The sequence below is a fragment of the Acyrthosiphon pisum genome, chromosome A2, assembly GCF_005508785.2.
Source record: "Acyrthosiphon pisum isolate AL4f chromosome A2, pea_aphid_22Mar2018_4r6ur, whole genome shotgun sequence".
Classification (NCBI taxonomy): domain Eukaryota; kingdom Metazoa; phylum Arthropoda; class Insecta; order Hemiptera; family Aphididae; genus Acyrthosiphon; species Acyrthosiphon pisum.
The window spans coordinates 45641106-45668510 of NC_042495.1; the positions used below are offsets into that span (position 1 = coordinate 45641106).

The 27405-nt window shown below is 27.9% G+C and overlaps 1 protein-coding gene across 3 annotated transcripts; it reads left to right on the forward strand.

The window, feature by feature from the left end:
• Positions 1-664: 664 nt before the first annotated feature.
• On the forward strand, positions 665-26683 carry LOC100167848 (E3 ubiquitin-protein ligase HERC2). Of its 3 annotated transcripts, none has more exons than XM_001946733.5 (76): positions 665-1116; positions 1180-1347; positions 3171-3402; positions 3464-3721; positions 3792-3959; positions 4019-4130; positions 4196-4327; positions 4396-4593; positions 4666-4889; positions 5064-5161; positions 5820-5924; positions 5984-6187; positions 6264-6433; positions 6583-6783; positions 6844-7084; positions 7178-7285; positions 7348-7435; positions 7519-7685; positions 7890-8045; positions 8101-8286; positions 8366-8501; positions 8562-8703; positions 8778-8960; positions 9017-9182; positions 10048-10174; positions 10248-10443; positions 10556-10625; positions 10686-10828; positions 10909-11045; positions 11114-11296; positions 12012-12285; positions 12346-12544; positions 12603-12757; positions 12835-13026; positions 13112-13250; positions 13326-13537; positions 13595-13700; positions 14126-14329; positions 14409-14941; positions 15006-15206; positions 15302-15449; positions 15526-15677; positions 16706-16903; positions 17868-18002; positions 18114-18326; positions 18407-18568; positions 18949-19179; positions 19249-19491; positions 19564-19719; positions 19822-20047; positions 20114-20308; positions 20371-20459; positions 20523-20660; positions 20733-20898; positions 20981-21157; positions 21301-21447; positions 21525-21767; positions 21833-22044; positions 22123-22388; positions 22475-22689; positions 22780-22880; positions 22947-23053; positions 23120-23297; positions 23444-23593; positions 23674-23777; positions 23831-23937; positions 23996-24123; positions 24262-24549; positions 24618-24816; positions 24948-25142; positions 25408-25542; positions 25620-25785; positions 25849-26012; positions 26078-26232; positions 26298-26387; positions 26448-26683. In XM_001946733.5, exons 1-76 carry the CDS (start codon positions 939-941, stop codon positions 26589-26591), a joined length of 13215 nt encoding a protein of 4404 aa, XP_001946768.2. In that variant the 5' UTR covers positions 665-938; the 3' UTR covers positions 26592-26683. The 3 variants fall into 3 exon arrangements, with proteins under 3 accessions (XP_001946768.2, XP_016661126.1, XP_016661124.1); XM_016805637.2 differs by having other exon boundaries at positions 17868-17996; XM_016805635.2 differs by having other exon boundaries at positions 1183-1347.
• Positions 26684-27405: the final 722 nt, after the last annotated feature.

The following is a 27405-nucleotide window of genomic DNA, read 5'->3' on the forward strand; positions in this document are numbered from 1 at the left end:
AAAAAAAGAACGAGGAACGGAACGAATTCCTTTTTATAAGGAACTTGCCAAACACTGATGTATTTACTTAAAGCTCAATGTTTGCTCGATTACTACCTTAACGTTTCAAAAATAAATAATGACTTTTTTTATAATATAAACTCAAGCGTTCAAAACAAAATGTTTTTAATACCCTATCTCTGATTAAATGATTGAATTTAAATAAATATATTTTTTTTTTCGATTACCAAATTCATCTGAAGTACCCTGTTGTAATTAAATACCACGAGTCAAATAAATAAAATAAAAACACTTAAATTATACCTAGTATGTTAATTAAAAAAGTTAATTACATATTTACATTGGTGGGTGGGTGGTGGGTGTATTGACTCAAAATAAAATTGTAATAGGTGGTTCAAAATACATCGGCGCCCCTGAATATTTATATAGTATATTCTAATAATTCTATTAACCTTGACTGGCACCGACACCCTTTAGTATATACCTAATTATTTATAAGCGTGGTCATGAGATGGCTGACCAATTCTTATCAATAAGTTTTTCCGCCGTTTGTCGTGTGGGTAATGTTTACATCAGAAGATAATAAGAAAAATATTATTTTCTTCATCGTGCTATTGATTTGATTTTAGATGATAAGAAATTAAAATTACGAACACGGTCTTTAAATCTAAATTTAAAGAAATATGAATATTCAATACGCCTAAGATATAAAATATTAAACCTGAGATGAAATACTGCTTTTTAACTTATTACTCAAAAGTTAAGTTATAATAAATCAATTAATAATGTATTTATGTTCGACAGTCATCCGACGTAATGTTAAACAAAAAAAAAAAAATGTTTTGTCTACAACTTACTGATTGAACTGTTTGGACAATTTATTGGATTATTAACAATTATCTGTATTTATTAATTCCACTACTCCAATCAAAATCAAAATGAGTACTAAAATCGAATTTACTATAAAGCAAAAGACCGCTTTTGATCCCAAATGGCTTGGAATAGAACTTCATGAGGCATTGGACGAAAACCAACTTACCAATTATTGGAACGAGATGATAGAAGATTCTGAACTGATGCCTGTGGACAATAGCAATTTATTGCATTCAAAAAAAGGTTTAACACTGTAATTGAATGTATGTACATTTTAATTACAAATAAACATTTGATTTCTTTTAGTAGAACCATCTGGACGATACTATATTGGTCTTTGGGCAGTAAACTGCCCATGCAAAGATGACCCATCAGAAAAGGTGTGTAATTGTATTTCTTGTAAATCTGATGACGTCAGTGAAACACTCAAGTCCAAACAAATGTTTGAATCTCTAATGTGGAAACCTAATTGTAGTAAGTTCTAGTATATATGTATACATTACCGTCAATGTCGGAAATCAGCTATTATTAGTAATGACTACCTAGTAAATATTGACAGTGGCTAATTAGGTAAGGCAATGCTGACAATGGCTATGCAATATGTTAAATGCCTACAATTGATATACAATGTGGGTAATATTTCATTTATTTATTAAAATATAACTTAAATCAACAAAACTATGTATTATTATCATACAAATATATTTTATTTATTTTCTCAAGATAAACTACCACTGGCGCCGAACCTATAACCCAAGAGGGGCGACCGCCCCCCCTTTTTTTGGTGGGTGGGGTCGTGGGGGTCTGTGGGTACCCCAGCAAACTACTTATGAATTATGTTGCTAATAAGCTATTAATGTATATATATATGCATCACTGAAGCAGGTGTAAACGGAGGTGGTGGTCCGTATAACTTTTTACTTGCTCCCCTTTTAAAATATAGTTCGGCGCCACTGTAAACTACTTTGGCACTTTGAATTACATAATTTTTTAGCTGCTCGATAAGTATATCGATTTTTTGACGTTTTGTTTTACAATGATACCTTAGATATCCCTAACTACCAGCAATACTGTTATGTCCAGTAGTCACGAGAGTTATTTCCTTTTCTTTTACTGAATTTGTTGTCTTCTTCAAATCAAGAAAGTTTTCATTACATGGAACTATTTCTGTTCATGTGTATCTGTGCTTAAAGAAAATATTTTCTATATCTAAAATTATATAAATAAAAATAATTTACCTGCCTATATTTTTTATAATTTTCTCATTTTTAAATTTATTTGCTGACATAATTTGTGCAAGCCATCTTGAATATCTGTGACAACAACCAATAAATTCGGAGGAGATCTACCTGTGCACGTGAATTGAATGCTTTACATAATATAGGTTTGGAAACTAGTCCTCTTTTTTTATTTGACAAATTTTTCTCGCTGTGGATACAATGTTTCAAATACGTCATAATGACTTCTTTTATAATATTGCAATATTTTTGTTTAAGTTCGGATACTATTCTATCTTGACCATCTTGGCCAATAGAAGTATGACATGTATTTAGAATATTAAACAAATCCTCGTTATTTACATAGTAAATTATATCGGATGTAGTATCTTTTACACTTTAAATAAGATAATATTTTCCACTTATTGTTATTATAGCGTACTTACAAACATTTTTATAATCTTTAGATATTTTCTTTTAATCCGGTGTATTCAAAGAAGTTTAGGAATGTTTTACTTCTTCCAGCTGTCTTTGATATTCCTTGAAACTTAAAAAATGATTTATTGCCATGTTTTTTAAAGCAATAGTAAATCAATTGATTTATTCAATTTTTTACGCATATTAGCTTGCTCCATTATCAAAAACTATAAGGTCAAGCACATTACAATGATACTGCAACACGACTTAAAGCATGTACGATTATTTTGTCAAAGAGAAGAGGTAATGTCGCATAGGTGCAAATTGAACAAATTTTTTGGGGAACTCACGCCCAAGATAGACTATATTGCTTAATACCACAGAATATAAAAATTAGTACTAATTACTAGATTTTTAACTGGGCCCTGGGGGGATTTGTCTGACATTTGGAGGGACTATAGGTTAGAAAATATCGATAAATGATATAAAATACATTGAATAAACTTATCAGTGAATTACGGATATATATACCGATTGCCCACAATGACGGGTGTGCACTGGCATTACAGCATCGCCTAGTCATTACCAAAGTCCATATATGTCTATTATATATAGCAATAATAAATTATTTACCTGGACTTTGATTTAATATCTTTTGTTTAGATAAAGATGATGTAAAATCGCTGATATCTGTATTTGCGTCTGAACAAAGGAAACTATGTGAAGATATATGTTATTCAACATTATTTTTCAATCGAACACAACTTCGGATGGCTATTGCTTCCCGTTACTTCGGTGCTTTTTATAGAGATTCTTTTTTTCAATCTAATTCAAATAATCAAACACAGTCAATAATGATACACCAAAGTTGTAAAAATGCCATTAAAACAAAAAAGTATACAGCATTTTTACAATTTTTATTAATTAATACTATTAATTGTTTTTACATTTGTTAGCAATGCTAATGATGACGAGAAAATGTCTTTATTTGCTAAAATTGGTACACAGACAGCATTAAACTTCTCATTTGGATTTCTAGTCAGCACTTGGCGATCAGGCAATAACTCTGATTTATGCACACAAATGCTTAAAGATTCACTAGAAGCACTGCAATGTATTCCAGAAGATTATTTTGTAGATGATAGCAATGTTCCTACTTTCTGGATTGAAACTCTAGAAAGATCATCAAAATTCCTATTTCAAGTAGTCAATGGGTATTTAAAATTAATACATTTTATCTCAACAATATTATTTTAATAAAAAAAAATTGTATTGTATTTTTAGAAATATCAATGTATCTGAAAAAGAAATTACTAATGTAAATCACATTCCAAATACTGACAGACAATTTGCTTTATGTCTTTCACTAGAACTAGGACTGCAAAAAAAGTCACTTAGTCAAATATTACAATGTGTTCTAATGTTTTTTGAATTGGGATTACAGTGTGACAAGTAATTCTTACTTTTATCTATTTATATTTTGAATAATATAACATATTTTTAATTTTTAGGATTTACAGTAGACATTTACATAATTTACTAACAATAACACTCCGTCGCTTAAATTGGGTAGTATCAAGAATTCAAAACAATTTCAACTATGATGTGAATCATTCAAATAAAGTATTCTGTTTTTCTTGCAATGTTTAACTATACTAATCTAATATGTATCTATTATACCATTTTAGGATAATGTAACAAAAAGTTTTTTAAGATTTACTGGTGATGCTGATAATCCAGAACCTACTGGCATGAAACAAACAGCTGTAATGATTTTAGCATTTTTAGACCAAATAGCTGTCACTTACTTAACACTTCAAGTAATATAAACTATATGATATTATTTTAATTAAACTTGATAGTAAAATTAAATTTTTTTAAATAATAGAGAAAAGTGCATGAAATAAAGAATAAAAAGAATATAGTACAGTATTGGGGTAAACAATTTTATCCTGAAACTAAAAAAAAAGTAATATTAACTCTTGAGCGTTTGCATGTTGAGTCTGTAGTGTGTTCAAGAAACGAAATATTGGTGGTAACGACCAGTGGAACTTTGCATTTTATTAGCTATTCAATTGATTCGTTGGTAATTTGAATTTTTATATTTAATTTTTAATATTGTTTCAATTAATTCAAAAATCAACAATTATATGATTAGAATTTTGAAGAAAAACAAATGATGAATGTACCTATGAAATCTGTTGATGTCTATGATGAAACATACTTAGCAGTTACTCAAAAAGGAGAAGTGTACTCTTGGGGTGTAAATGAATTTGGCGCTTTAGGCCATGGTCAAAAATATTCTTCTTTTCCTACTCCAGAACCAATTGTAGCATTTTCTAAACTTATAGTTGTTATGGTTTCATGTGGAAAAGATTTCTGGTAACTATTAATTGACTTTGTTAATAATGATCTATTTCTATAAACTTATAATTAATGAATTATTGTTATGGTCTATAATGAAAAATGTTATATTCTTACATAAAATAAAAATTAAATAGTCTAATTTGTATATTGTATAAGGAATACATAATAAACAACTTTATAATATTTTAGTGCTGCTGTTACTGAGGACGGTAAATTATACATGTGGGGTAAAATATTACACAGTAGTAATTGTTGCTATACTCCAGAGTTAGTTAAATCTATTTCAGGTAATTACCTACCTAAATATTAATAACTAGAGCGTGGATTTCTATACAATTGCATATTATTTATTCTGGTTTATTATCTGATATTCTAAGTAAGCACAACATTTGTTTTATGTCATAGATATTAATTATAATATAAAACAAATTTCGTATATCTTTATGCATGTTTGGACTTTTGATTTATCAAGGATTTAAACTTTTTAGTTTTTAATTGAATTTTCATTTTTTACTGCAAATTTAGAAGTTTTCTAGAAATGTTGATACAAATTTTTACAGAGATATTTGAATTTTGATTTCATATTTTTCAATTTACATTGAAATAAATTGATATATTATGTATCTATGGATTTCCCGTATATGTCTCTCAGTTACAATATCTTGATATTTAGCTAATGGTACTTACTAAGATAAGAAAATATAGTTTCAGATCTCAGGCCATTGATATCTATTTATTTACTAAATGTTTATGATTATGATTTTTGAAAAAAATAAATGTTGTTTTTTTGTTATTTTTTGAGTGCATATTTTAACTTTTAATAGTGCATATATTTATGCATATTTAAGCATTTTTAGTGTGTATAAATCCGCGATCTATAATAATTACTAATTAATGAGTCTTTTACAACATTACAACTTACATGCGTTTACCTACTTTTGATAGAATGGCATGTATCAAAAGTTTCTTGTGGATCATCTATTAATAATACACTGGCTTTATCCAGAGAAGGATACGTATTTTCATTTGAATATAGAAACTCTGATCGAGGTTTGTTTTTCAATCCAGTCCTGTCTTTTTTAATATTTTTATGATACTTTTTTCATTAGGTTGTGATGATAAATCTTTAAATGTAATACCCAGCATGATTGTGTTTGATTATGAAATTGTATCAATATATTGTCATAATGATGTAAATGCTGTTATTGATTGTGCTAACAATGTGTTTACTTGGGGAAGAGGTAACAATAATATGTTAGGTCACAATAACTCATTTCGTGTCAATCGACCTAAGGAAGTCAAATTTTTAAGTGGTGAATTTCTATTATATACATATACAAATGTGTTTTATATGTTATCATTATTCTATACAATTATTTCTATAAACAGGCAAACAAGTTACATCTCTTTCATTAGCAGATGATTATATACTGGCATTGACTGATACAGGCCAAGTCTATTGTTGGGGTCAGTTAGACAATGAAAACACCACACAATGTAGACCTGTCAAGTGTTTAATGAATAGACAAGTAAAAAAAATTGCTTGTAGCCCAAATCAAGTAAATATAATTGTTACAATAAATATTTATTAAATCCCAAATAATAATTGAAATACTGGCATTGTATATGCTATGATATAATCTTTTTAATTAATTAAGATTTACTAATTTATCTATAAATTAATTTACCTTATTTATAAATTGTTAAGTGTTTTGCTTGGTATGATTGTGAAGAGTTTAATGTGGGAACATCTACATCATTTGTAACAGACTTACAAATTCAAACATTAAATTATTTAGAACAACTTTTATCTAATGAATTTAAAGCATATAAAACATATATTGATTGGCCACCTTCTCAACAGCAAGAATGTGTGTTAATATCAGTATTACATTTACTTACTTTACAGGTAAGTTTAAGTCTTTAAATGTAACATGTTATTATTTTTAATAAATTATTCTGTTAATAGTTTCATTCAATGATTAACAATCATGTAAGTGCTGACACTGTAGGGCTTATTGGAAGCTCAAAATTATTACTAAGTATACGGCAAACAGTTACTGACTTAGCATCAAACACAAAAATAATAAATACTGTTAAGTTAGCAGCTCAAAAAACTTTAGAAGTTGGATGGCTTATACTATTCCAAACGCCAAATGAAAGAGCTAATATGTTATGTACTATATTACAACCTTTGACTTCACCAAATGGTATGCATATTTTATTATTTTATTATGAATACATTATTGGTTTTAATAACTAAACATTTTTTCCAATCATTTAAAAATATTTCATTGATTTAGATGAATCCCAATCAATAAGTGGTAATCAAGAGTTTATGATAAATCTTATTACAAATAGTTTATTAGGTGACAATATTCTTCACACATTTTTACAAAAAGCTATTCAACGTAAGTTTATTATTTTTGATAATACTGTATATATTTGTTAATATATTTATTTATTTTTAAAGGTGAAAACATTCAACATTTTGAAAGCTTCAAACACAATTTTGATGGAACAAACATATCTCTTTGTTTTATAGTTTCTCAATTACTTAAGTATGTAAATTATAGTAATACTCTCTATTGTTGAAGTTTACGAATTCAAATAATGTAATGTTAATACTTATTTTTAATTAAAGCAATTACTTCACAAGTCTTTCAACACAAATTCATACTGTAAAAGTGCCTTCAAACAATTTCAACCAATCTCCTAGTTTAAAATTTATAATGACTTTTCAAAGACTTTTAATATTGTCAATTTATCGTAAAAAAAGAAATAAAGATGATAAATGCCATTGTGAATTGGGTAAATATAGATTTATGTATGATCTAAAAAAAAATATATTTTGTTTAAATATTTCCTTATGAGCAAAATAATTATTTATCTGAACCTGAACCTTTTATTTAAATATAATACAATTATAATGATATTTAGTATTTATGGTATAATTTAAAAACAAAAGATAATATTTCTATATATATATATATCTTTTTTAAATGGATATTTAAGGTATGGATGATGAAGGAGCTGAAATGCTGCTTTCAAAATATTTAAGTCATTTTGTCAAGCGTTCCTGTCAAGCTGTTAGACTTGCAAATCATGTAGCATCTCGAAGTTCTAAGCACTATCAAATTATCACAAAAATTATAAGTGTAACTGGATTTGGTATGTTGTTAAATTTAACTTCTCATTATTTAGTCTTAATATTTATCTTTTTTAGACAAGTTATTTATGGAGCTTTTAATAAGTTTAATTATGGTCCATCAAAAAAACCCTCTGTTTTTACGGAATACAGATTGGTTTAATCTATTCATACCCTTACTTAATGCTTTGGATGCATTCAATTTGATGACCCCAAATTTAGAACGTGAAGAAGATGATAATTTATCATGGCCTGGATTTTCTAGTAAGAGTTTAAAACTAAACATTGTTTTTAGTATATAATGGTTTCCTATAATTAAATACAATTTACAATATATCAACAGGCTATACTTGTAATACGTGGTATAAAAATGTTGAAGATGTCATGTTGATTCGAAAACCTGATCTAGAAAATCATAATAGGAATGGAGGACACTGGGTAGTGTTTAATAAAAAAGTCTATGATATACAAGAAACTAGGTATTTGCAGGTTATTTGTATTATATTATTCTTGCTAAAGTTATTTTTAACAATATTCAGATCCAGTGAAATGAATTATTCATTTGTCACTATGCTACATTCGTCATCTATTTATGAACATGTATTAACTGAAATGCCCAAGGAAACTTTACAGTCCTGTTTTGTTGGAAATTATTTGGATCCAGATGAAGACATAGTTGAAGTAAATAATTAATAAGCATTATAATTCATAAGTAACTTATTTTAGTATAATATATCATTACATATTTTGTGTAGCCTATTGAATCAAATTTGACAGAACCGCTGCTTTTAGACATTCATCGGACTCTTGGTTACTTGTTGGGACTTCATGCACATTGGCTAACTACTTTATCCCAACCTCATTGTAGTTATCAATGTTTTAAAATGTGGTTTCCTTTGTTACGAGCTGGTATTGATGATAATAAAAATAATAATTATGTGAGTAAAAACTAATTTTAAGACAAACCTGTATTTAATACTATTTGTTTAATTAGGATGAATGTGCAAAAATGTTAATATTAACATATAAGGAAAGTTGTAAATCAGTTGATAGTCAAATACAATATGGGCCCGATCACCCTGTTGAAGAAATTATTCAAAATTTAGCTAAAGTGCTAGTCAAACATTTAAATTTAAATACAGCTGAAATTAATAAAAGAGGTAATTATTAATAAATAAACTTATATCAATGAAACATAATATATTCTGAAAATAAATATTATTAAAACCAAATTTAATCCTATTAAACCTAAAGCACACGCTTCACAGTCAAAAAGACTGGGCTTTTAAAATTTGGTTCATTGTTTCAAAAATACGAAACATAAACCTAATCCAACCTAGATATCTTCTAATTAGGTGATAAACTAAAATTATTACAACTCCCAATTGTATGCTATCTAATGTCAGTCATATAGAAGTGTTCAAAGCTCATTACCAGACATTACCTATTAATATACGGCCAAAAAGACTGTGTGCGTGATCATAAAAAATCAATTATGGGTTATTTTTATACCGTGTTTCTAATAATTGCTGCTAAATAAACGAAATTGATAGTTATGATATATTCATTGAGACTGGTGATATTATTGCTAGTTGACTATGATTTTCGCCATACCGTGTGTAACTAAAAAGACCATGTGCGTGTATTCTCGTGAATATTTTAAATGTGTGTGATCTAGGGTTAAGACCAGTGGCGCCGAAGTCCATGCTGACGTCGGGCCGTGGCCCGACCACTTTTTTGAAAAATGTGGCCGGCCGGCCATATTTTATTTACTTCATAACTTTATTATGAGCATGAGTATATTTAAACCGTGATTATGAATAAATGTATATCAGGGTACCTCTATATTAAATAATTAAGATATTGAGGCCGGGAAGTTTTAAAATTACCGACCACATTTTAAAAACTTCGGCGCCACTGGTTAAGACTAAAGATATATTGGAGTGGAAATATATGCTTTATTTAAAGAAACAGAATATTAATTTAAATTAATATTTACTTGTAATTTATAAATTTATTTCACAGAAAAATCAATTCCACTGGAAATTATATTTAAATTGTTTGGTCAAATTAAAATACAAATTCTCAAAATGAAACAGGATATGAATTTAAACTATAAAGAAACATGTTCCCCTATTTTGGATCGATGCAGGTCTGTTATAATAATCATATTCAAGTAGTATATTTAGTATTTCTATCATCTAAAATATTATGTAACTTTTTAGGTTTTTACTGAATGAATTAAGTCCAATTTTGTCTTCTAAAATAACTGCAGCTAAAAAATTACCTATTTTAAAAGCTGAATCTCGATGGAAAACAGTGATTAACTCCGTTGTTTCTAGCATAAAAACAAAGAAAAATGTTAGAAACCATAAAGCTCGAAACCAAAATCTTCCATTACAAAGTATTTCAAATGACGAAGTGAGTAATTTTGTTTGGTGTTCAATTTTGATGTTTAATGAAAATTGATAATGTTATTTAATAAAATATATTTAATATATTTATGTTATATTATAATGTTGTATATTCATAGGAAGATATGAACAAATTTGTTATAATACCCAATGGAAAATATGTACCAGCTCCAGATAATTTACAAAATGGTATTATTACTAACCATACATTTTTAGTTTGATTTTAATTTCTATATATTTTATTATAAGGTGTTTCTGAACAAATAAATGATACAAATGGTACAGAATTGAAATCCAATAAACATAAACGGATGGAAATAAGTAAAATAATTTTATCATTTATTCTATCAAATGTTAACATCCAAGAATTAAGGAATTTATTACACTCAGAAGTAAGTTAGAATATTTTCTTATTAACTTTACCTTGGTACTTAACTATTTATTAATATCTATGTACATTTTGTCAAATTAGATAGATAGATGTAGTATGATACAAACTGGCTATGAACTTGTTTATAAACTATTTAAAAACCCTACATCAATAAGTTCTGTAAAATATAGTATTATATCAGGATGGCTATCAGCTTCACCAAACAGTTCTACATCAAGGTTAACACATATAAAGTTAATTCATAAGATATTTATAGTTTTAAATTCAATTTATGCTACTGTTACAGAAACAATAATGAAGTAGAACTTGTATCGGTGACTTATAAACTTAAGCTTTTAATAGCTAAATGTGATTTCATGAGATGTGCCTTGGAGCAAATCAAAATGCTCGTATCTCAAATAGGAGAAATTCAGAAATCAGTAGGGATTCGAGATAAAATAACAACCATAAAAAAAATGACTTGGTGCCGGTAATTATGTAGTATTATAATATTTTTGGAAATTGGATGTCATATAACATGCGGTTTACTATCAAAATAAAAAAAAATTTGAGGAAATAAAAAATTCTTTAAAATCTAATAGTATAATTCCACAAAAAAAAATAAAAAGTTGTTTGAGTTGTTTGACATTCTTTTCGTTTGTGATGTAAAACTCTCTTTTTCTTGCCCCTTTCCAAATGTATTTACAAATTCATCTCACTTCTACACTTATTACATTGGGTATTTTCATTGTTTGCCAAAAAATGTTTTAATTAAAAAATTAGTGGTTGATTCATCACTACTTACGATTAAATAAAAGTATTTTGCCAACACATTGAGTGTGTGACTGTGTGGGTGCCAAAATAATTTTTACAATAAATTGTAGTATCCTGCAATAAGTGACGTACTGAGCGACTAAGTCCATACTTTTACGAAATGTTGAAGCATTGTTATCGAAAGTTATAATTTATGATAATTAAGTATAAGGACATAAAGATATATGTAGTGTTAACCAAAGAAAAGAGATTAGACCGTATCTATCAAAGATCATAAGCCCGTGTAAAAACAGGCCAGTTGACTGTAGATAGATCACATTCTTTAGCAAATATCAAACGTGTAAAACGTCTGCTGGTAGACCGCATACATACATGACAGCCATATTTTTAATATTTAAAATTAAATGTGTTATGAACAAATATATTTTTAGATTTGCTATTGCAACATTTGGATCAATAACACAAATTTTAAATGAAAAAGAATCTAGTCTGTTGATTAATTCTAGCATATTATCTGCTATTAACTCCATTATTAACGTCTTAGACCTTGCTGCAAAACGACCAATTGAAAAAATAAACACAAAGCAGATTATTTACGAAGAGGATTTAAATAAAATTAAGTGTTTACGGGGAGCAGATATCATACCTTTCTTAAAATTAGGTGCTAGGGTTGTTCGCGGCGAAGACTGGAAATGGGAAAATCAAGTATAAAATCATAGCTTGACTATATTATAATTTATATTATGTTGAATTTTAATGTTTTAGGATGGATTACCTCCTGGTGAAGGTCAAATTGTTAGTAAAGTAGGAGATGATGGTTGGATTAGAGTTCTTTGGGACCACGGAATTTCTAATTCTTATAGAATGGGTAAAGAAGGAAAATATGATCTTAAGTTAGCACCTGGATTAGATGCGGGAGACGATGAAGAATCTGATTGTAATGTATCTTGCACAAATAATGGTGGTAAGTTGTTACTTAATCTTTTATTGTTTAAAAATAATGTTAATGAATTAATTTATAGAAATACATGAAAACTCAACAGAAAATCCATTTGATATACTCAAATGTATCATGATAAAATTTCTGAACTGTCTTTCATTATCAAGTGCTGTTCATTCAATTAAAAAAGAAAATTCAATTCAAGTTCTCTCAAAATATTATTATAATACTTTAGAGGTGAAATTAATTATTTCTTTCATTATTAGTAAATTTATATTTGTATAACCTATTATAATATTATCTTTGACTTCTAGAAGGGTTGGCTAAATTCTAATATTTCAAATGCCACACTTTTTCATTCTGAATGGATCAACATTTCTCTATTAAAAATCATTTCAAAAATATCTGATGAATACAAACAGCAATTTGCATGTAAACAGTGGATTGACATGCTTTTATCAATTATTTCTCATTCACCGACAGTATCTACCACTCTGACTACCCAGGTTGATATACAATACTATAATGTTCTTAATATGTATTTTAAAATTCATCTTATTTTATGTGTGTAATATTTATAATTTATCCAAGGTACAAACCATACAATTAATAAAACTTTTGATTACACCTGAAATTACTGATTCGTCCATTGTTACATCTGTAGTAGAGACTCTTATGGAGGTTATTGGATCTTCAGTATTACAAAGCAACTCCAAATATGATGTAATTGGTAAATATATAAGTTTTATATAATTCTTGATTATTATTAATATTATATATATTAACGTACTTATGTTTGAGGCAGATGGTAAACCAACAGTGCCTTTAACTGCTTCATGTTCAAATACCATTGCTGAAGAATGTATTCTTTTATTACGTACATTATATAATAACAACAAAAGTACAGTATCAAAAAATACCAGTGATTCACCTCCTTATTTTGATTCTCTGATTGTTTTGAATATAATATCAGCAACTGATTATTTGGCAAATCCCATTCTTGAAAAAAATATATTTGTAAGTAAAAATATTTATTTTAACCTATACTCAAAATAATTTCTTGTTATTTTATAGAAACTACAAGGTTTATCGTATAGTGCAATGGCTTCACTAATGGTTATTGGGGGGTTTGATAATCGACCTAGAATTGGAGGAAATGTGATTAACGGAGATACTGAAGGTTTGTTGGCTTAGATTTTTACTATAAATATAATATACATGTAGTGAATATTATTATAAGAAACACCAATATATTTTATCACATTAAATAGTTCTCATTATTAATACAAAAATAAATTTCAAAGTTCTTAAACATTAAAATTTTATTTTATATTTACAAATTTAAATGCTTATTTAGAAGACAATATTGAATATCTATATAAGAAAAAATCATTTATATTTTATTTGATTATACATTATAATAGTATGTCACCTCTTAAGTTTAGGTAAAGTTAGCTTAAAATCTTGAATTTTATTTTTTAATCTTATTTATCTTGTTTGCTTGTTTCTTTCATAAAAAAATATATTTAGTAATAAGTTTTCTATATGAATCCATATAGTAAAGTTTTTAAATTAATATATTTTAATAATTATATTTAATTGTAGCTACTGTAATGAGCATTGAGAAAAAAGGAAAACTCAAAGTACTAGTACACAGCACTGGGAAAATTGAAAGTTTTTTCATCAAAGACATAGAACATATTCCAAGTTGTACAATTTCCATGGACTTTATATCAGAATCTATGCTTTATACATGGACAACAATGTTTTCTGCAGTAATTACTAATCAATGTTTTAAAACTGTTACAGGTAGAATATAATTAAACCAAATTAAAATGTATTTAAAACTATTTTAAATATTATTATTTTTCTTGTTATTTATTTGTAGGGGAATTAGTCAACGAATCTCTTCTTTGCTATCAAAAGGCATTATTAGCTGGTATAAAAGTTGTTAATGCTCTGTTACAAAATCGATTATTGCTTCGCAAAATACTAACACAACTGACAACAAGTGATGGGAAATCTAAAAACTTATTTCAATTAATATTATCTAAAGCTGTTCAACCCTCTCCGATAAAACCAGAATACTCTAAAAAAGAATTAGAAGAGGCAGCCATAAATTTAACTCAGTACTTAACAGTTGACATTCAATCTAGTTCTGTGAGACATTTTAAATGGTCGAAATATTTTTCAAAAAGTACATTAAATATGCTGTTAGCACAATTATCTGATTTGGGTTTCAATAAGCAATGTGTGTTTAGTGCTATTGAAGCACATGGTTACACATCATTAGATGCATTAGTTGCCTTATTAATGGAAGGAAAAAATGAATGTTTATCAGATGTCACTGACACTTTATCATCATATGAAGATTTTTCTGATAGAGATGAATCATCAGCAACAGAAGAGTGTCCTGAAAATGTAAATTTTTGCATTTCACATATTGTTTATCAATTTGTTTTTAAATTTATTTTTAATATTATAGGCTACCAATGACGAAAAAGTAACATTTAAAAGACGCAATGATTTTGACAGTGCTGATGGATATGCAAACTATGTAAAATATGCTGTTGATGTAGGCATGATTGTACGCTGTTGTAGAGAGTATGAAAGTATTAATGTTGGATGTGAAGGTAAAGTTATTAAAATTATGAGAGATGGCGGACTACATGATCTAAATATCAAGGTATTTTTAAAATTATGAATTGTAGTATTAGCTTATAACCAAAATTTTAATATTTAACATAATAAATCGTAAATGTATTATTAATGAATTTATAGGTGGACTGGAAGTCTATTGGTATTGTATATTGGGTACGATATATTCATATAGAATTAATAGATTATGGCACTTCACCATGTGAATGTGATTCTATAGATAACAATAAACTTAATGAGAAAATAAACTTACCTCAAGAATCTAATGATGGTAAATATTAATAATCCTAAACATTAATTTTATTATTTGATCAAAATAAATTAACAGTTTATTATTTTTTTTTCAGATAAAAATAGTATAATATCCAACCATCCAAATAAAGAACAAATTTCAGAATTGATTACAAAATGTACTTCTTCTGCTGAAGAAAATCTACTCACAAATTTATTCGATTGGAAATCAGATAGTCGCTGGACCAGTGAGAATCCAAAAGGAGTTGTAAGAAAAAAACATTTTTAATAAACTTATCTAAGAAAATTTGGTGTGACCACTTACTAAACCTATATCTACCTGAAGTCCATTTTGCATTAGCTGTACAAAAATGTAACATAATTTTTTTACATCTTTTTATACTTACTAAATTTTAAATATACCTAAAAATATGCACAAATTAGGATAATTTAAAATAAAGATACCTTTTTAGAATAATTAAGTAAAAAAAAAATGTTAATGCTAAATTCTGTTATGAGATATGTAGCGGCCACTTAAAAAAACTAATAATATCACAATTTTAATAACCAATCATAAGTCTATATTTATATATTCTTTTATATCTATATAAAAAATCAAAATCTAATTTATACAAAAAGAGGTGGTTTGATTTTAAATGTACCATAGCTACAATAGCTATTTGATTAATGCAACATGTTCAAAAATCAAAATTATTTCTAGTCTTGATCTACTGTCATCTAATATAAATTGTTCAGTGTTACTTTCTAATGGTGAATAATATTGATACACTTCTGATATTATTCATGTTTTTAGGAATTTATGTTTATAGGAACCTTTTTATCCTAATTTGTTTTTTATAGCCTGTATAGTTAGGTAACACCAAAATTAAACTAAATTAAATTGCATTTTTTTGCTTAAGGAATTATACGTCTTATACGTTTCTTTATAATGCTTGACATACGTTCTACTGTTTCATGTGCTCGTTGCCTAATCTGTATAACGCAATATTCGATTTAATAAATTAATATCGCTTCCAAGACTCCACGTTGTGAGTTAGGAAATGTATTTTTTTCAAAATCCATACAATTAAAATAACTAATATAATGAGCTAAGAATAGGCAATTTCAATCTCATTTTGGGTTTGCGAAACTCAAACCATGTGTGTACCATGGCTCATGGGAATAAAATTTAAAAACCAACAATAAGAAATTTAATTAGAAATGGGTTGTCCGGGTCTGTAATATAATATTTTTTTTTATTTTTTCTGATGCTTAAATATTTGTCTTTTTTTATAGCATTGGATAAAATTGGAACTTCAGCCAAATATAGCAATTCGTTCGTTGCTAATGAAATTAGATGAAGAAAATGAGAATTGCAAACCATTATTTGTAATTGTGAATGCTGGAGTATGTTTTAATATGATGGAAGAAGTTAATCGTGTTATTATAAATTCTTTGGATCGGACTGTACAACTTTTAAATTCAGTGAATAAGGCAATTTGAAACATTATGATTAATATATTAATTTATTATAACATATTGGAAAATATAAAAATATTATAGTTCTGCACCCGGAACTTAACTCTAATCCCTCACTTCTGGCTAATTGCTAAGCTACCAATAAACTATCTGGTAGAGATAATTATAAGTTAATAGTCTAGAGCTTGGAAGTTACTAACCAAAATTTCATTCAAATGTGCATTTTAAATTTGAACATCACAAAATTTGCAATTAGAAAATTTATTTCATATGTATCAATATTGTAGTGTAGGTTCATATTTAATAGAAATACTTTCAGTTTGGAATGAAATAACCAGTGGCGTATATACAAATTATATTCACTATGGGCCGATTTATCAGTCATCACTAGACAAGCATAGAATGACTAACATGGCCATAATTATACATTTTTTAGGGTGGTTATAATTATGACATTTAAATATATACAGTACAAATATAAATTGCGCAATTTAATTTTATAATTCCTATGTAAAATTAATTTTTTGGTTCATTTTTTAAAAATAATGACAGTGTCATTTATATATTTTGATGTTATCTTACTATGAATTTAACACCAAAGTCAATAAGTCATCAAAGCAAGTACTGACAATATAACATTTCCTTGTTGATTCCTCAAAAACGATTTTAATCATGGTGAAAAACTGTAAACAGTGCAAATATACATGCAATGGTTTGATTGAACCTGCAATTTCACTATGGGCCCTGGCCTAGGGGGCCACCCCCCTAAATACGCCACTGGAAATAACCCTTTATAAGAACTTGTTGTCTATCTTAAAACTGTAATGTTATTTTAACTACCAATTTATAGTTAACAATTAAAATATCATAATATTGTTAATGTTATATATTACAAGAATTGGTGTGTAGGTAGGTAGTTTTCTGTATAAATAAAAAAGGGATAGTTAAGATAAAACAGTTTGAATTAATTTAATTTCAGTGCCATAAATGTATTGAAATAATAATGCGAACTAATGAAAAAACTTGTATTATAACCGGATTGAAAATTGATGTGATGATAATTAATCAAGAATTTGTATCAAACTCATCAACACCTCAATTTGATGCTGTACAAGTAACCAATAAATAGATTTAATTATTAATAAAAATAAAATAAATTAAAAATATTGTTATTTTTGTTCACTAATCAGTTGTTTCTATTATTTATTATCTCGTGTATGTTTAGGAATTTCCACCTCAGCCAGAAGTAGAATCAAAAATCAGAGTGGATTCTGAATACGCTGTTTATGTTTGGGGTTTAAACGATAAGGGACAATTAGGAGGATTGAATGGATCTAAGGTAAAAAGACCAACTTTTAATGAAGCACTGACTGCACTCAAGCCAATTGAAATTGTTGGAGGATCAAAATCATTATTTATTGTTTCAAATGAGGGAAAGGTATAACTTAGTATAACTGAACTAAAGTAATCATTCTTTTATAATATTGATTGATTTACTCATCATAATCATTAATTTAGGTGTTTGTGTGTGGAGATAGCAGTGGTGGTCGTCTAGGTATACCATTCTGTGGTAAAGTTAGTTCTCCACGGCAAATACCGGGTCTCAGCCAATTTGTTATCAAAACTGTAGCTGTACATTCTGGTGGAAAACATGCAATGGCATTATCACTTGATGGAAAAGTAATTTGTTATTGTTCTTTTCATAGTTTATAGTTATATTTGAATAATTTTTATGAAAATATAATGTGCGGTAGTTCCCTCAACTATCGAAAATCTTCAAAAAGAAAATGTGATACTGATTGGTGGTATATTCCACATGTAACTTCTTATATGCTCAATTTTATACCAATGCATATTATTACATACAAGTTTGATTACTCATAATCTCTATAATTTTATTATTCCAACAAATATTTATTTGTGTATGACTAAAAATATTTTAATTTAATTATAAAAACATGTTTTTAATCTCTTCAGTTAGATTCATATTTGCATGTTTGTCGAAAAATGTTTTTTTGTTTTTGCTTTTCCAATATAAAATTGTTATTTTAATTGTGCAGGTTTTATCTTGGGGTGATGGTGAAGACGGTAAACTTGGTCATGGTGATATACTTACTTTGGACACACCAAAACTTATTGACTCATTATTGGCCAAAAGAGTATTTTATATAGCTTGTGGTAGTGCTCATAGTGCAGCAATCACCTCTGATGGAGAACTATATACCTGGGGTCAAGGACAGTATGGTCGATTAGGACACAGTGATGAAGTTTCTCAACACACTCCAAAACTTGTAAATTATTAAATTATGTTAATAATTAACATTAAACATGTATGTAATATATTTCTTTATCTATTATAGGTCAAAGAATTTGTTGGAAAAAATATTACTCAAGTAGCATGTGGGAGTCGAGACGCTCAAACACTTGCCTTAGACAGTGAGGGTAATGTCTATTCATGGGGTGATGGAGATTTTGGTAAACTTGGTAGAGGCGGTAGTGATGGTTGTTGTACTCCACAAAAAGTGGAAAGATTAGTTGGTCATAGAGTTGTACAAATAGAATGTGGTGCCCAATTTTCTGTTGCACTAACTGCAACCGGTCAAGTAAAATATTTTTTTTTCTTTCAAATTTTTAAATATTTGAATACATATTTATTATTTTATTTCCATTGTTAGGTGTGGACTTGGGGTAAAGGCGAGTATTACAGGTTAGGATTAGGTAGAGGTGAACATGTAAGAAGACCAACTCTAGTTAATCAACTGAAATTGGTTACAATTGATCATATTGCTGTTGGTACATTACATTGTATTGCTGTATCTACACAAGGGGATGTAAGTTGTATTTAAGTTCAAATATGTTTTGTTACAGTTGTGTTTTAATTGTTAATATTTATGATATATTTCAATTTTTAATCTTATTAAGTATTATTTTAGGTCTATTGTTGGGGTGATAATGATCATGGTCAACAAGGTAACGGTACAACAAATGCTAACCAAGAACCTAGATTGGTTACTAATTTTAATAACATAAAAATAAATCGTGTTGGTTGTGGTTCTTCCCAATCTATTGCCTGGAAATGTCCTGTATTACCTTTACTGATGTCTCATGAACATGTGCAATTTACTCGAATAAAAGATTCAATGGGAGCTACAGCTTTAAGTATGTATTTATTATTTAATATTTATGAATGTAATTTACTATTTATTCAATACTATTCAATATTAGATGAGAATGTTGAGACTAAAATGAAAATTGAAGAAGATCAAAATAATTGTGAAAAGGAATCCTTATCAAGGACCATATTGTCATTAGACTCAGCTGCTGCTAAGCAAAATGCTCTTCAACATGTCTTAAATGCTCTACGAATTACATTAGCTCGAGAAATTGTACTTGCTGCTCTTATGTCGCCTTCTACTGGCGGTAAAACTTTATTCATTAATCAGTTTTTCAAAAATTCTCAATTCATTTTCATACATTTTTAGATGTAAACATAAATCACGAGATAATCCAATCAGATCAAGGCGGTGGTGAAGCTCCAGCTCCAGTTTTAGATGTAAATCTCTTACATTTAGTACGTAAATATATTTGTAATTTTATACAAAGGCAATATAATTATTAGTGTTTAACATTTTAGAGTAATGTGGTAACCCCAGATAGTATAGAAAATTCATTACATATTCCATCTTCTCTTACCACATCAGCTAGTACATTGTCTTCAAAGGCTACCAACACTATGTCAATTATTGCTGCTACTATAAAATCAAAAAATCAAGTAAATTATGGTTAAATTATTTTTTTAAAAAAATGTTTGTTGAAAATTGTTAAATTGAAACATATTTTACAGGTAATTGGATTAAATGATACATCATTGCTGGCTCATAAAACAATTGATAGTTTTTTAAGTACATTGGATGAAAAAAACGTCAGACTTTTATTGGACTTAGCAAAATTAGCTTCTGTTTATAGGCTTGGACCAACTGCAGAATGCATTTTAATAAACACTTTTATTTGTAAGAACAATTATCTTTTCAACAATGTATTACAAACATAAGTTGGATAATAATATACTCGTACAAATCACAAATTTTTCAGCTTTTATATACTCTAACAAACATATAAAACTATTATTGGAATACTGTGTGTCAGAGATGGAAGCTATTTACTCCCATTGCTCATTCCTAGTGTCTCCACCTTCAAAACATACAGTTCAGGAGAGTTCTCATCCTTATCAAGATGACTCCTATCTGTCTGGATATGTATCTATACCTGGTATTTCAACATATTCATTTTTTATTATCATAAAAAATATTCAGATGAACATTTTTATATATATTATATTATAAATATATTATACATTTTTACAAACTATTGTGACATACATTATCTGAAGTTTAAAAATATTTTTTCATTAGGTGCAATTGCTTTATATATTGAGTTCAATCAAAACTGTTCAACCGAAAAACTCAAAGATACATTAACATTAATGGATGGTGCTGAAAATGTTATCAGTGTCCGATCAGGAAGAGATACAGAGTGGACTATGCCATTATTCATTCAACGTTAGTAATTTTCATTTAATATTCAATACTTAATAGTATAATATATTGAATATATTATATGTACATACAATTATAAGGTGATGAACTTCATTGGAAATTTATGAGTGACAAATCATTAAATGGTTGGGGCTGGCGTTTTGTTGTGTATCCAATTATGCCTTTAACAAGACAAAGTGGTACTGACCGTGAAGTACTTTCTCGACCATGTTTACCAGTTGTTCGTAGTCTACTGCAAGAATGTCTAAAACGACAAAACGATATAACACTTACTAAACGACTTACTGCTACATTGATGTTATCATTACATTTAACTACACTAAGTATGAAAAATACATCATTTTACTTTAAAATTATCTCTATTAATATTTATAACATTATGGAATAGCTCTTGAAGAAAGAATTTGGTGTATTAATAATCTGAGTGTGATATTCAAACGTTATCGTGATCTGGCCTATGAATTATTTGTTTTACCATACGGGGAGGGTTGTGTAGCTGATATACTTGTTCGCACTGAGCATTTAATGTTCAAGCAGTTTGAATATGAAGAAACAGCAGTATTATGTGGAAAACAACTATGTTATTCTGAATATTTTAAAGTATTTAATTTACTTTCCTATCTAAAATACTAAAGTAAAACTTGATTAATTTTAATATATACATAATTTTTTTTTTAGACTTTAGTGTATATGATGAAATGGTTAAACAGTAGTCTACGTTTCTGGCATTTTGATGCGTCTTGGTTTGTCGATTACTGTTTTGGTATTGATGTGGCTGGAGCTTTGATTAATCGAGAACATTTGCCGGAAGAATTTATTAATCAAGTACACAAAAAAATAAAATGCATTGATAAAAGTTATGATAGAGATGGTGAACACATATTTATCAACAATTTAAAATTTACAAAAGAACATGATGAACAACTGTTACAGTGGTTAAATAGGTAGTTCATATAAATATAATATTAATTGATAATTATAATTTATCCTATGAAATACAAAAACTATGTTACTATTTATTTTTTTTAAGTAAACCTGACGATTGGAATATGACTTGGGGAGGAAATGGTCAAGTTGTGTATGTTTGGGGTCACAATCATAGAGGTCAATTGGCATGTATGGATTCTAGTCAAGTTAAAAAACCATTGGCATGTGATTCTTTGTCTGTTTTGAAGCCTACTCAAGTTATTGGAGGAGAGCAAACTATGTTTGCAGTTACTTCATATGGAAAAGTATATGCTTCAGGTATATAAATAACAAAAAATGATTGTCCAAATTGAATTATATACATAATATCAGTATAATAATTTATAAATATACTTGTACATAATATAGGATATACCGAAAGTGGACGTCTTGGTATTGGTCCTTATAATCCAAAAAACCCTTATGTAGTCACTCCTCAGCTTGTTCAAGGTCTTAACAACATAATTAAGGTACTATTTTCTTAAAAAACAATTACATAGTTGTTATATTACAAATTTGTAATTATTTTTGTTAAGGTGGCTGTCAATTCAGGGGGTCGTCATTGCTTAGCTTTATCAACTACTGGGGAAGTATATGCATGGGGAGATGGAGATGATGGCAAACTAGGGCTTGGAAATAGAGTGTAAGTGAATTAATTTTTATATAACAATTTTACTTTTCTTTCAATAACATATTTACAATTTTACAGTACACATTCAAAACCTCAACTGGTACAAAGCTTAAGTGATAAATGTATTATTGATATTGCTTGTGGTGGTTTCCATTCTGCTGCAATTTCCCGTTATGGTCATTTGTATACTTGGGGGAAAGGTCGATATGGACGTTTAGGTCATGGCGATTATGAAGATTATTTATACCCAAAATTGGTAAACTATTTATATTAATTAACAATGATTGGTACACATTTTTAGTTAAGTTTAATAATAATAATATTCTTTATTATAACATAGACACTAGAGTATATATATTGACAACAAATAAGAGAATAGATGCTCAAATATTGTCTTTTCAGGTTCAAGGTTTAATTAACTATCACGTTGTGAAAGTTGCATGTGGCAGTGGAGATGCCCAAACAATGTGTGTCACTTCAGATGACAATGTTTGGTCATGGGGTGATGGAGATTATGGAAAACTTGGGCACAATATTTCAGAATCATGTAAAGTATGTACAATTTAAACTAAAAATACAACTAATAAATAAATAAATAAATAAATAAATAAACAAATATTTGTATATATTAGTTACCTTGTAAAATTGAATCACTTTCGGGCAAGGGAATCATTCAAATTGATTGTGGATCACAGTTCTCGGTTGCATTGTCAGCAAATGGAACTCTATACACATGGTAAATATTACAACTTTTATTGCTACTTATGAACTGTATATTTTTATTTTTAGGGGTAAAGGAGATTATTTTAGACTTGGCCATGGATCTAGTGAACATGTACGCAAGCCAAAGCCAGTCAGTGGATTACAAGGCAAAAAAATTGTTCAATTTTCCACAGGTTTAAGCAAATTGTACTTAATTAAAGGTTCATAAGTATAATTTACCTTATTATTTAGGTTCACTTCACGTACTTGCATTGACTGATGATGGAGAAGTTTATGCCTGGGGAGACAATGATGAAGGTCAACTGGGTGATGGTACAGCACATCCAATAGCAAGACCCCGTCCTATTGCAGCTCTTAAGGTAAACTAAATTTTAATCAAACATAGATGTACATTTGTGTTTTTATTACTTCTGTTTAAAATTGTATATCATATACATTAAAAATATAATGAGCAAAACACAATTAATTGACATTATTTTATATTTCAAATATATTAGGGGAAACGCATTCAACAAGTGAGTTGTGGATCAGCTCACTCATTTGCATGGGCTAGCGAAGAAGCTTGTCATACAGATAACTCAACTCCAACTACAATACCATTAGAATATGATATATTACAAGAATTCAGTGTACATGAATTAAGAAATCGATTAATATTTTTGCATCATTTTTCAACCATAATCAATCAAACTGTATTATTATTTATGCCAATACGTGGGGAAATCAGTTTAGATGCAATACGGTCATACATGGTATATCCAGTGAAAGAAAGCATATTTAAAAAAGTATGAAAAATATTACTGTACATTTTATAAAAAGCATAGTGATGATAATATTTGTAATTTGTGTTCAGGTACTTCAGTTATCGATGGTTAGAGAACAGCGACATGGACCAATGTTTGAACTAAATAGAATTCGAACACGTAAAACACGAAAATCAACATGCAATGATTATTCACATACAGTATTTGGACAAATGGTAAACAATATGGACTTTTTAGATGAAGATTCTTTATTTTTGTACCATCGTGTATGGAAAGTTCAATTTGTTGGTTAGTTCAGTATATTTATTAATACTAATTTAATAGTTATTTTTAGATTACTAACAGACAGCAGTTATTACTAGAAGAAGAAAAAACTAGTAAATTGTAAAAAAATAATTTTTTTTTATGCATATTTCTAGGTGAGAGTGTAGATGATTATGGTGGTGGGTATAGTGAAAGCATTGCTGAAATGTGTGAAGAGTTACAAAATGGATCCTTACCAATATTAATACAAACACCAAATGGCCGAGAAGATACTGGGACAAGTCGAGACTGTTTCATACTGAACCCCTCAGCTACAACCAAAGTTCATAATAAAATGTTTGAATTTCTCGGTAAGAATTAAATTTTAGTTACTAAAAAGTCTGAAACTAACTAACTAAACAATAATTATATTTTTAATAATACTTACTATTTAGACAAAATAATATTTGTTCTATATAATAATATTTTTTAATTGATTTGCGTACTTATTATTGCATTGTATATTATATTAATTATTATTACGTGTAACTTATAACAATAAATAAAGTAAAATTAGTTTTTTGTATTATTTGAATTTTTAAATATTAATTAATATTTCTAATTATTTATTAACAGGTGTATTAATTGGAATAGCGATACGAACCTGTAGTCCGTTGAGTTTAAATCTTGCTGAACCTATGTGGAAACTATTGTGTGGCATGAAACTTATGCCTACCGATTTGATTGAAATTGATAAAGATTATGTTCCTGGTAATTAAATATTTATATGCAATACTAATTTCTATTGTAATAGTTATACATTTCAATAAAACACAAACACTTTATAGGACTATTGTATGTACGAGACTTAGAAGGAGAAGATGAATTTTCAAACCTTGATATATCATTTTGTACTACATCCTCCACAGGCCACACAGTTGTTTTAAGCAGTCAACATAAACATGTAACACAGTATAATAAACATGAATACATACAAGCTTGTTTAAACTTTAGGTAATAATTATTTATAATAAAGCCAAAAAAATAATTTTTAACTAACATATTATATTTATATAGGTTACAGGAGTTTAATGATCAAGTGAAAATCATTCAAGAAGGTATGGCCAGAGTTATACCAGTACCATTATTATATGTATTCACAAGTAGTGAATTAGAAGCCATGGTTTGTGGGTCACCAGAAATACCTATAAACATGTTACTCAGTATTGTTACATATAAAGGTATATCATAATAGTAGCTTTAGAATCTAATTAAATATTCAGTTAAATAATTATTTTTAAAATAGGTGTTGAAGCTCATGATAAGCTAGTTCAATGGTTTTGGGAAATCTTAAGTGAATTTTCTAATCAAGAGCGGTCATTGTTTTTACGATTTGTTTGGGGACGTACAAGACTACCAAGGACTATTGAAGATTTCCGTGGCCGAGATTTTGTTCTACATGTCAGTAGATTATATTTATTATTATACAACTATTTTATTTTATTTGAATTACATTTTTATTATAGGTTATTGATCGTTATTCGCCCGCCGATAATTTTTTGCCTGAAAGCTATACATGTTTTTTTCTTTTGAAAATTCCTCGCTACAGTAATAAAGTAAGTATATTTAATAATATGAAAAATTACTTATACAATAATATTTTTACTGAATTACAGGATGTTATGAATGAAAAACTTAAGTATGCTATTCATTTTTGTAAATCAATCGACACTGATGATTATGCTAGAATTGCATTACCCAGAAGTATGGATGGGTCATCTGTAGATACTGACAGTTTAATCAGTGAAGACGATCCTTAAAATCTTAATATCTTTATTTATTTTGCTAATCATAAAATATTTTTATTTTATATTTACTTTTATTATAAATATAAATATTTAATAGATCTCTTTAATTAAAAAATAAAATGTCCATTATTAATATTTTTACTTAGGTATTTATACTTAAAAAAATTACTGAATTAAAGTAATTATGAAATTTAAAAATTGTATTTTAATTTTTAATCAACAACATACAACTTAAAACCACTTGTTGAAAAGTAATCAATACCTAATTACCAATTAATTATTATTAGTAAAGGTCCGCACACACTGCTGCGGTAGACAATACGGTAACAATACGGTAACGGTAACGATAAAATTGAGCTCATCGTTTTATATGAGGCAAACCACATTGATACAATATTATCGGATTAGTGAATGGTAGGCGCGCCGATAATCTTTGTGCGGTAAAGTTTAAAACTAAACGAATGTAATTAAATGTGTATGCGCACATTGCTGCGATAAATCGCCAGTATGGTAAAAAATACCTTACCATACTCCGATTTTTTAAAACGTTGCATGCACGATTTTTACCGTCTACCGGGCCGATAAATATTAATAGCAATAATGTTTATCTATTTTGTAATTATGACATAGATACATAATATGAAGGTGCTTAGCTGTTTATCTGTACAGCTATATTACCATTATGGCATTAAGTGCTATATTATGTTATACATACTACCTTACATTATTAATATTTGAATTAAGTATTAAAATTATTACAGTAGGTATATCATAATATTGAAAATAAGTTTTTATATCAAAATATATACTCCTATATACTCCCATT

Excerpts from the sequence above, each read along its gene's own strand:
- LOC100167848 (XM_001946733.5), top strand. The coding sequence starts at position 939 with ATGAGTACTAAAATCGAATTTACTATAAAGCAAAAGACCGCTTTTGAT. Across the intron at positions 4,328-4,395 it reads TCACTTACTTAACACTTCAA|AGAAAAGTGCATGAAATAAA; the intron begins GTAATATAAACT and ends TTTAAATAATAG. Across the intron at positions 22,881-22,946 it reads GTCTTAACAACATAATTAAG|GTGGCTGTCAATTCAGGGGG; the intron begins GTACTATTTTCT and ends ATTTTTGTTAAG.